At 34.2% G+C, this 12297-nt stretch overlaps 1 protein-coding gene across 1 annotated transcript; it reads left to right on the top strand.

The window, feature by feature from the left end:
- Positions 1–4368: 4368 nt before the first annotated feature.
- On the top strand, positions 4369–6216 carry LOC131008495 (uncharacterized). The gene is made up of 2 exons (XM_057935369.1): positions 4369–4743; positions 6103–6216. The coding sequence occupies exons 1-2, from the start codon at positions 4369–4371 to the stop codon at positions 6214–6216; spliced, it is 489 nt and encodes a 162-aa protein (XP_057791352.1).
- The last annotated feature ends 6081 nt before the right edge of the window (positions 6217–12297 follow it).

Raw genomic sequence — 12297 nt, 5'->3', positions numbered from 1 at the left:
CTTGATTGATTTCCTTGGCCTCCGCCTTTTTCTTGGAACAATATGCCCTTATTTTGAGATTCTTCGCCTTTGCCTTTAGAAAAATGCCCTTTGCCTTCTTTAGAATTTGAGTTCGAGAAATTCATCGACCTAAATGCTTGCTCCAGAGGTTGATTTGAAGACCTGCCAATTCTTTCTTCATGCACTTGAAGAGAACATGTGAGATCATGCAGTGTATATGTTGATAAATCCTTAGATTCTTCGATGGCGGCAACAATGTAATCATATTTTGGTGGAAGACTCCGAAGGACAATCTGAACGATTTTCTTTTCCTCAATTACTTCTGCAAGACTTTTGATTTACGATTTCGGCAACTCGAGTAAGATAGATTTGCATAGCTAGTTTCACCATCTTTCTTTGATAAATTATCAAACTCTCTCCAAAGAGATTGTAGCTTGATAGAAGTTACCTTGTCGTTGCCGTGAGATCCCTCCTTCAATATATTCCAGGCTTCTTTGGATCGTTTGACACCATGGATCCTTGGATATATGGATTTGGTCAATCCTTGTTGAAGGAATCTGAGCGCACTTGCATCTTTCTTCACATTCTTCTTGAAGTTGTTTTGCTGAACTTCGGTCCATGCTTCACCATCGGTTGGTTGTTGCGGTGGTTCCGAAAAAACATCTTCCACAACTTCCCATTGATCTTGAGACAAAAATATAGTCTCCATTTGGCTGCTCCAGTAGTCAAAGTGCTCGCCTTCGAATATCATTACTTGATTTGGAGTATAAGAAAACATGGAAATGCTTGATGCCATGTTGAATCACAAGGCTTTTGATACCACAATTTGTTGGGTATAAGAGGGAAAAGATAGGTGCTACGGCACTTAATTTGTAGAGAAGATGACTTGAATATATTTTGCTTACGGCTCCAAATGGCTTAGATTACATAGGTATTTATAGATAGCTCTAGACATGAATCTAGCCAATACATGAATCAATATTAAATGAGATGATTCTTAGATGAGAAGAAGAACAAACACATGCATGAATACTAAGAACTTGGACTAACTTAATTGCAAATTACTTCTCAACATTATATACATGCAGCTCGTTCTTTTATGTTGATTAGTATTAACCATATGTATAAAGAGACTAACAGAGTTGCCCATTGTTTAACACAGTATGCATCCAATTATCGGTGTCAAATTTATTGGACAGATGATTAGGGACGTTGTTTTGGAGAATACCCGTTAATATAGTATATATGTTCTTCTTAGGTTTAAAAAAAAAACTACCTGTCTATACGATTAGTCTAGAGTCCATCTTCCATTTAATATATTTTAAAGTCCAAATAATCACATGCACAACAAATCATCGTGAGTTTATCAATAATGGTTGGTTGTGTTCCTGTGCATTTTTGGCTCGACTAGTTATTTACCTTGCATTTGATTGGGGGTAGGATATGAGGGAAGTCTAGAGATGGAAAGATGATATTTTCTCATACACACGGGGAACCGGTTTTGTTCACCTTTGCCCTTTGGTAAATCTAAAGTAAGCAGCATATTCCTTTATTTATGGTATTTTATTATGGTTATTTTTGTCTTCTTCTGATGAAACCTTGCTTATGATTTTCTATGCATCCAAAATTTTAAGGTTAATTATACACACCTTAGTTCTGTTTTTAATATCTTTCCTTGTGCTTAGATACCAAAGGGTCTTGAGAAAAGGCAGTAATTACTTAACTCAATGCCATCTGATTCCCTCCATTGAAGCATTTTGTTCAGGTAAAATTGGCAATTTAAGTTTAGCTTTCTCATGAGGACGGTGTGACTGTCAGCTGTCAATTCAGATATTGGGGATTTCCTCTCAATATTCATTGACTACACCTATATATATACAAGAGTCCCAAGCTACTACGAAATCACATAAATAACCTTTGCAATTCTATCATATATATAATTCTAACACCAACCAATATTGAAGATGTATGGTTATATTCAATCAAATCTATTTTTACTGTAAATTCTTTGAGATGACTTGGTTTGGATTTCCAGGTCCGATTGATAAAACGCCGTTTGCATGATGGAAGAGCTGCTCTTCAATTGTTATTCTGTACTTTCCTTGATCTATTATTGTAATTAAACTCAATGTAATTGTAATTAAAGTCATTTACATCCACCAACTTCTTAATATATGTGTGTGTGCTTTTTTTGTCTTAATTGAGCATTCCTTTGCATTTCAATTTGCTATCGTATGTACTTTCTGTTATTTTCCAAATAATTAGGTGAATTTCCTATGGATTGCCCAAACAGAAAGGGAAAAAGAATAAATATAAAAATGTAGGCGACGAGGGAAAAAATTCTTGTATATAAAATATCTTAATATATTGCGTGTAAGAATTAATCAGGTATTGGCATGAGTTATAGCTCTTGGTAGGCTTAGAAAAGTTGAGTACAATGAGAAGATATGTAGTGATGCATCTAATGACGAATAGAATTCCCAATTCACGTTGTCTATTCATATTTAGATTGCTATATAAGGTATTGGACGCCAACCCAGCTCATGTCAAAGCCGTGGAATGGTAATTTTGAAGAAGCTAAAGCAGATTTCAAATGTCTGGTGTGGCATCTGAATCACTCTTGTTGACAAATCATCTACGAGCATGTGGTCCAGATTATGGCCTAGTGGCAGAAAACTTGTTTCAACTCTTGGATTGGATACACATTCATCTTCTACTTCCAATATTACATTCCACTCTCACTTAATTTGAATCAAACATACAGACCACCGCCACCGCAAAGAAGGCGAAAACGATGCCCAAGTCATCATCTTTTTATGATATTTTGTATGACTTTGAAGCTGCATAAATTGCACCAAGTTTGAATTTATGGACCTCTTCACTTTGTAATATAATATGAAAGAAAATTAATTTAATCAATTTCGGAACTGAGTTACTGCTTATGTAGCAAAGACTTGAGAGTATTCTTGCTGGCATATTCGAAGAAATACTCAAGTTTTTTTTACATTTGATATTACATCTCATGCTAAATTATCGGCTACTCAAATCTTGTTATTCAAATCTAAATATTACTTCCCCCATTCCATCAATAATGTCTAAGTTTTTTTTTTTTGGACTGTTCTATTTATAATGTCTTAAACCATAAGATTGCGTTTACTTTGATGGATAAATTTATCCATGAAAAATGATGGATAACAAAAATTTGTGACTATAGATGCCTCTTTTCCTTTCTGATATTTTATACAAAAGAGAAGTTCACAATTTTTCATTCCTTATTTTCACTTCAAGGGTGGATAATATTATCCCTCCATTTTTTGTGTGATAATATTATCCATCCTTGAAGTGAAAAATAAGGGAAAAAAATTATGAATTTCTCTTTTGTGTAAAATGTGGAAAAAAATGAGATATTTAAATACATAAATTTTTATTATTCATCTCTTTTCTTTGATATATTTATCCATTAAAGTAAACACATCTTAAAATAAATTATGACATTTTTTTTAAAAGGTCCTAAATAAATTAGAACCTTAATTATACTAAAGGGAACATATGGGTTCCTCCCACTTTTTGATTAAAATATTTTTATTTTTCTCTCATTTCATTAAATAAGTGGAGTACCGCCATTTAAAAAAATTGAAATTTTTACTTTTGACCGTTGATTTTTGTTTTTCTTAAAGAGCCAATGAAAGGCTACTTTTTTTCTTTAATTTTATTTACCCCAAAATTTCTCTATAAATATCAATTCAATCCATTCATTTTTAATATCAAATTCGTCCAAATTGATTATATCAAGACATAGATGCAATTTATGTAATTTTTAATTTTTAATGTATTTTTTATTTTAATTATTGTAATTCCTAAATTTAAATTTAATGAAATTTTCATTTGATGTTTAAATTTTAAAATTTATTTTTTAAAAATGAGATGAAAAATTTTATAGTCATCTTATAGATCAGGGCTATACTATATACAGAGGTGGCTCTTTAGAGCGTTCCTAAGACCATGTTTATCGGCCATAAATTGAGGGACCTGGTCGACCTCTTGTGGAAAAAAAAAGAACAATTCAAAGTGGTCATCAAATGGTGGTCGACCAAGATAAAAATCGGACCTCCCTTGGTCTCTCTCTCTCTTCAAATTTAATGCATTGATATCATGACACTTGTAATTATATTATTGGTTGAGTGGATTTTATTTAGATAATTGATAAAAATCATTATATCTTTTATATAAAATATTAAAAAAATAAAAAAATTATACCAAAATTTATATTTTTTCATTCTCTATAAATAGAGACAACTCTTGGTATATTTCAATACACCTTCAAATGGCCGTCTTGGTATGTCTCCAATTCAAAAATATACTGCGGCTATGAGGGTGTTGGCATATGGCACCTCAGCCGATTTGCATGACGAATACTTACGAATGAGTGCCCAAGTCATTCGTAAATCAGTCATCAAATTTGTTGAAGGTGTCATTTCTAATTTCGGAGCTGAGTACCTCAGAAAGCCAACTGAAGAAGATATGGCAGCTCTTCTTCATATCGGAGAACGGCGAGGGTTCCCAGGCATGATGGGCAGTATTGACTGTATGCATTGGGAATGGAAAAATTGCCCTACTGCATGGGCAGGGCAATATGCAGGACGAAGCGGTACGCCAACAATTATTCTGGAAGCAGTTGCATCACAAGACCTATGGATCTGGCATGCATTTTTTGGAACCCCAGGTTCAAGAAATGATATCAATGTACTTGATCAATCACTTGTTTTTGATGATATCTTATTTGGGATCGTGATATTATGGAAAAAATAATGATTGCTTGCATCATCATGCATAATATGATAGTGGAAGATGAAAGAAGCACTTACCTTAACTATCATGATTCTACAGAATTCATCGAAGATCGACTAAGACAGAATACTCGTCGAAGTGAAGATGAAGAAGAAACTAATGATTTCGTATACTCTACGAATAGGATTGCAAGCCTAGCGAGCTATATGAGAACTAGGTCCCAACTTCGCAATCGAGAAGATCATAGCTCTCTATTACACGACTTGATCGAGCATATATGGCAAAAGTTTGGAGATGATAATTAAATGCGTAGTATGTATTGTTTTTTTTCTATTTCGAGTTTGGATTGTTGTAATTTATATTTTTAGTTTGTCGTAATTTAAATTTTTATTATTTTGTTATTTTTTTTTAAATTTTTTTATAATATTTTAATTTATATTTAATATTATTAAAATTATTACGATTAAAAATAATAATAAAATAATTATAAAATTATGTTGTGGTTGAGTGGTTGGATGGTTGGGGTGGTCATTGATAAATGAACAAAAATAGAGGTGGTTGGGTTGGATGAATATTAGTGATGTGGAAGAGAGAGAAAGTAATTAAATACTCCCTCCGTCCCATTAAAACTGGCCACCTTTCCTTTTTAGTCTGTCCCACTAAAAGTGGCCACTTTCCAAATAAGGAAATATTTGGGCTTAATTAAGCCCATTAAACATCAGTTTTAACCATTCTTTATCAGCATTATTAAGTTAATCATTTCGTCTCTTTCTCTCTCTACTTCAACATTGCAGCGAACTCCCCTTCCCCTTCTCTCTTCTTCTCCGGCGAGAAGTGGACGACACCAACACCGGCGTCGATCGCCGCCCCCGACCTCCCTCTCCCTGGCCTCTGCTCTCTCTCCCTCTCGCCCCACCCCTGAACTCCATGTCCCTCGCCTCTACTCTCTCCCTCTCGCCACCCCCATGGTTGCTGCCGCCGCCTAGATCTGAGGTGGCGTGATTTACGGCGGCGAGGCGTAGATCGGAAATAGGACTCGTCATCCGCGTAGATCTGAGGTCGCTGCCACCCCCATAGGGCTCGTCCTCTTCCTCCTCAGAACACACACCACCGCCGCTCGTTTCCCCAGCCACGGCGCCGCCCCTCTCTCACAAACCCTAGATCTACCGCATCAGCTTCGATTTCCGGCGACCATAGCAGCAGCTTCAATTTGGAATTTGAAGAGACGAATTCTATATTGCGATTTGGTCTGATTTTGGTTTCCGTCTAATTTGCGATTTGGTCTGATTTTGATTTTTGGTTTTTGATTTTTAGTTTTGGCTATGCGATTTGATAGAGGGGCGAAGGGTGACGGTCGGCGTCGGCGTCGACGTCGCCGGCGTCGGCGTCGACGTCGTCGTGGGCCAGAAAATGGTTCAAACACAGTGAGAAGAAAAAAGTGGACCAAACTTAATTAACTCTTTGACTATGGTGGATCACTTAATTAAAACATAACAATCTTTTTCTTAGTCTCCGTGCCGAAAAGAACGTGGCCGCTTTTAACGGGACGGAGGGAGTATTAAAGATGGTTGGATGGTTGGGTGGTTGGATGATTGCTGATAAACATGGTCTAAGGGGCTCTCTGTTGCGAATGCTTTTATACTCTAAATAACTATTTCTCAATTTACGTGTTCTAATTTTTGAAGATGTTATTAATGGGATGAAGGGAGTATCATAGTCGTTATTTTTTATAAGGCTGAGTTTTCTCAAAATATATTGATAATTTGATATATGCAATAATTTTGAAGTTGATGTAGTGTCACGAGAACCAACTCAGTAGGGATAGCCATCCCTCCGCTCGCTGTTTTAGTCTAAATTAATTTATGACTTTATTTTCACTCGTTGTATTAATATGTCGGTCGAATCACCATCAGGGAAAACGATTTGAAAAGCCAGTTTGCTTTGTTTTTCTAACACGAGCACTCGCATAATATTACATCAATAACATTTTCACTCTGTCACTATTTTGATTATAATATTAAATCCTCATGCGAGGGAAAATGAGACGAAAAACAACACTCCCTCCGGTTTTTTATAAGTGTCTCATTTAGTTCATTTTTTTGTTTCTCAATAAGTGTCCCATTTCAAAATTTGAAAGTATATTTATGACATTTTTTTTATTTTATCCTTATTTAATACTTGTATGAATGTAAATATTAGTTGTATATATGTATTTATTATGACAATTACTAAGGTTACACATGTAAAATATCTTATTTTATTGGTATGTGTATTTTGACGGCTGGGGACACTTAATAAAAAACGGAGGAAGTATTTTCTTATCTTGAAGAATCTTTGAAAAATAAATTTACAATAATATTTGAAGCATGATCAATAATTAAAAAAAAAAAAACAATCAAATATCCACTTATCAGTATCGTGAAAATCAAAAGCCATATCTAAATGTGACTAAAGTTTGACTAGTAATTAAATTATTAACTCCCTATTCATTTTTCCAGGCATCCATGCCTATAAATACTCAAAAAGGATAACAATAAGTATTGATGCTTACATTTTAGCGAAAATAAGTCTCAAAATCCAACCACCAAACACATTTTTGGAGGATATAAGTCCAATACTCTGAGCCCACAACAGGCCCAAATATACCATTTAATTGGGTTTTGTTCTTTTTCTAAGCCCACTTCCAAACATAACGATATCCAATCGCATGCCCCCAAAACGGCCGCTGCCCAGTTCGAATGCGGTTTGACCAAATTGAAGTTCCACAAAAACTCCGTGAAAATGGGCCAAGGCGAATATAAAATCTATATTGGTCTAGTGACAGAGTACTTAAAAGTAGTTCAATTCATAGCCTCCTTTTTACTTTTTATTATAGTCGTTTTTTTAAAATTATAATAAAAATAATGTAATAAATATACTATTTTATCTTTAATTTTTAATTTAAATTTCTAATAAATCATCATAATCTCATAACTATCGTATTCTCAAAACTATGAACTCTAAAATTTGGAAGAAGAAAAACTTCAAACCCATAGCCACCAAATTATAAAAATTACGAACTCTAAAATCTAAAAGAAGAAAAATGTAAAATTCATTTGACAATGTGTTCCTATAGCCTTAATCTATTACTCCTCACAAAATAAAAAATTCTAATAAGAAAAAAATAAAATAAAAAATCATAAAAAAGAAAAGAAAAGAGAGAGAGAGTATTCATATTTTTATAGTTTATTGATTTGTTTAGTCCATATAATACACTGTCAATAGCTGCCATCTTTTGCTTCTGTTTCCTTGTATTCCATTCTTCCATAAAACTCAATATATTAAGAATTAAGAAGACTCCCTTTACCAATGTTAAGAATTGCCGCACCCATTGGTACACAAAGTTCAGTTAAGTTAAAGTGATTCAAAATCAATCCATTCCTCTTCAGTACATGCAAAACGATTGTCAATCAATGAAGTGAGAAAATGTCGCACGACTTTCAACCATTGATGGATGAAGAAACTAACTTCGACAAATGAGAATTGCTAATTCACCAATATACTAATTTATTGTGAAACCAATCCATGTCATGTCAACACAGTTTCGGGAGGGGGGTTTACATTTCCTAGAATTTCAATTTTGTGAGGAATAATAGGTCGAGGCTATTAGAACAGAGTCCAACAATTTTTACGTTTTTTTGTTCGTTCAAATTTTAGGGTTCATATTTTTGGGAATACGATGGCTATAGGATTTATAGGATTTATTAAGAATGTAATTTGGAAGTTAGGGATAAAATGGTATATTTATTATTATTTTTATTATAATTTTTAAAAAGGGGTTATGGGGAATAAAATGGAAGCTTTGGATAGAATTAGCCAGTACTTAATACTTGATGCTAAAGGACTTAGGTTTGAGTCTACCTTCATACAACCTTTAAAATTATTTTTTCGCAGACAAAAAAAAAAAAAAAAAAAAAAACGGTTAGCTGATGGAAATCAACTGCTCATGATGTGGTCAGTTGATGTACTCAGCTGTACTGATTCAGTTTTTTGCATAAGATCTTGAGCATTCTATTCAACGGTCTTGATTAGTCTTAACATATTATATAATGCGTAAAGTTGATAATTTCATATGTGAATTCACATAGAATTAGGAAAGAATAGAGTGCAAGAAATGTAAGAAAAATGATATCTGTAACAGCAGGTTCATTCCTTCTTGGAGAGTTTCTGGTTGTAATCTCGCTTCTAATTTGGTTTCTCAATAAAGTTGATACTCTTTAGCCGAATCACATACACATCTAGTCTCATTTTATAGCTCTTGAATCTTGTTCTTGAGATTGTATTTTTAGGGATTTAAACGATTGAGTTTGCTGTGTATATCATAATTTATTCGGTGATTTATTGAGTAATCTCATTCTGTTGATCGATTCTTAACAAATCGTCGCCATTTGTGAGAAGCGGATTTGCAACGATGACATCAAGAAAGTTCGAATTAGAGAAGTTTACCGACAAAAAGGACTCCAATTTATGTTGATCAAATCTCACACATCAGTAATCAAACCATACCTAATAACCCTAACAAACTTTTGAGGTTGAAGTTTTCACTACAAGCAATAGAGTTTGATAGAATTTTGAAGACTCTAAAGTTCAAAAGCATGAACAACACGGTACACATTGATGAGAAGCGGTTCTACATTACACAAACATCACTTAGATTCTACCTAACACCAGGAGGGATGGAACCACACAGAACTTGCAAAATTAAAAAAATCATCACAAAAGTGAAATCTCATAATAGGTGCAGACCACCGGAAGGAGGGAAACCTCATAATCGCACCCACCGCTGATTAAGATCTGAAAACCCGAAAGCTCAGAATTGAAAAAGGTTTTCGATTTCATCATTGACATGGAATGGGTAAGCGAAGCAAATCAAACATCTGGAAGCACATCGACATGGGCGACGAAGTCGCCACCGTCGAAGATCGGAGAAGAACTCATAATGGGGACATAATCGAAACGGTCCTCCGATTTCATCATTATCATGGGATGGGTTAGCGAAGCAAATTGTCCATCCGGAAATGCATCGATGCGGGGGGCGAAGTCTCCACCATCGGAGATCAGAGAAGAACTCAGAATGGGGACAGAATGAGAACGGTCCTCCGATTTCATCATTGTCGTGGGATGGGTAAGCGAAGCAAATCAACCATTTGGAAATGCATCGATGCGGGCGGCGAAGTTGCCATCGTCGAAGATTGGAGAAGAACTCAGATTTGGGTTAGAATCAGAGTTGTGGTCCGAATTCATCTCTCCGAATCGGGAAGAGGGAAGGGATGAGAGAAAGGGTTTCTTGGGGTGTTGCACTGTGAATAGGAAGAAAGAGAGAGTATATCAATTAGGGTTAGATTAGAGTATATATAGCGTGATTAGGAAAGCTTAATAAAGCCATAATTATGTCCGAAAATGGAATAGGCCACTTATAATGGGACGACCTAAAATAGAATATGGGTCACTTGTAGTGGGATGGATGGAGTAGTTGTTTTGTGCTTATATTGATTTATCTTGTGAAATATGATACTTGCTCATACTTTGATAAAATCTACAAAATTTTCGAATCTGAATTTGGATATATGGTTTTAATAAAACTTGTATATCATCGCGATGCGAGTTTGTGAGTGCAAACGGATCGCAAATCGGAGTTCGGATGAGGGAGATATGGCCGAAACAAGAAAGTTACGGGCAACAATGAATAATGACCAACGGAATTTTTTAATTTTTTAATTTTATTAGTATTTTTGAATTCTGTAGTGTAACACCCCGATTTTTCATAAGAATAATATTAGATTATTTTCTAAAATATTTGAAGGAATTTAGGATTTATTTAAATTTAGAATAAATTAGAGAATAATATACCATTACTCACTTCTCGTTATATTTAGAAATTTGCATTGATATTCCCTTAAGCATTTTCATAACATGAGCTCAACTGTATTATATTGTCATTTTTATTTTTATTTTTTATTTTCAAACAAGAGGATATATTTTACCTAAAACTCTATTTAGAATTTATGAATATATAATTACCTATTCTTATAAAAAAATTCTTATATAAATATGTATATATAACAGTACGTATATATATATATATATATATATATATAACTATACTAAATAAATAAGCTTTAGTTAATAAATATCCGTGTATATATGTATATATATATATATGTGTGTGTGTGTGTGACAGTACATATGTAAATAAATAAATATATGTATAGATGTATTATGCAAATGAAAACAAGTTGATTATATATGTATATACACACGTTCCTACCTAACACATATACATAAATAATTAGTAAAATGAAATGCATGCATGGGAAAATGCATGGATGGAGAAATGATACGTGGATGACTATTAAATAACTAACTAAGCAAACCTATACCTATTCTAAAACAATGACTCATCAAAGCTATTGGATGAGATGTTAGTATAAATAGAGGAATTGTGGCAGTGAATTTCATGCATGAAATATTGGAAAAAAACAAATGTTTCTAAAAGTTTTGATCAGAGATAAGCTTACAGTGTAGATTAATTGGTAATCAAATCACGGTTCATTAACGGAAAGCATATCAAGGTTAAGGTTGAGGTGGGTTATATTTTTCAAAGTATATTTGAGTTATTAAGCTCTAATGTTATTATTTGAAATGTGGTATGTTCATGAAATATTTTCACGTTCTCCCACTGTTTAATGCTCTTATGTTAACAATTGTGACTTTTAATGGGTCTCACACACCTATTAAAAGTTGTGCGCACTGTCTTAAGGTAGTGGATTGATCCCCACGAGCCTTATAGACGAAAGGAGGATTTTGGGTTCGCCCTTAATCCGACTAGATGGTGTAGCTGACATGGGTTCGTCCCGGGGTCCCATCTAGTTAATGATGAATGAATGAATGATTACTTCCCAGGGGTCGCCCAGGGACTACGAATGAAATGATAAGGGTAACAGTGGTGCTACGGTATGGCGCGCGCAATGAATGAAAATGTTTTGTGATTATAGAAGTTAAATGTTTTATTTTAAAACCTTCTATAATTCACGTATGTGCATGGACTATCATATGAAAATGATCATTCAAAAATGCATGACCCACTGGGTACACTAGTACTCAGCCCACAAATCTTTTCAATCTTTTCAGGTTAGTAAGATGGTGGAGACGGAAGCAGCTGTGGCGGGTTGGCTGCAATATGTTGAAATAGCTAGCTATTATATTAAAAAAATATGTCATATATTTTGAGTATGTAAAATTCTAGTTAAAGATTATATATATGATATTATTATTATGCAATAATTTGTTTATCGCTCGATGGAGAGTGCATGTAGTCGGCCCCTCTTGGACGCTTGACCAAAGCCCTCATGATCATGTTGTGCTATGCCAATTTCATGAGTGAGCTGGTCGGTCAACTCCTTTTGGCGAGCTAGACTCGGTTACCCCATCATTTACCGCTTTATTAAAATTGTAATTAAATGTCCGACT

This window comes from Salvia miltiorrhiza, chromosome 2, assembly GCF_028751815.1.
Source record: "Salvia miltiorrhiza cultivar Shanhuang (shh) chromosome 2, IMPLAD_Smil_shh, whole genome shotgun sequence".
In the NCBI taxonomy this organism is placed as follows: domain Eukaryota; kingdom Viridiplantae; phylum Streptophyta; class Magnoliopsida; order Lamiales; family Lamiaceae; genus Salvia; species Salvia miltiorrhiza.
This window is presented reverse-complemented; position numbering and strand designations above follow the sequence as displayed.

What these genes read in the sequence shown, in the direction of transcription:
- LOC131008495 (XM_057935369.1), top strand. Translation starts at nt 4,369, where the DNA reads ATGAGGGTGTTGGCATATGGCACCTCAGCCGATTTGCATGACGAATAC. An exon ending in GTTCAAGAAATGATATCAAT is followed by an intron (nt 4,744 to 6,102) that starts GTACTTGATCAA and finishes TTTGATTTTTAG; the next exon opens with TTTTGGCTATGCGATTTGAT.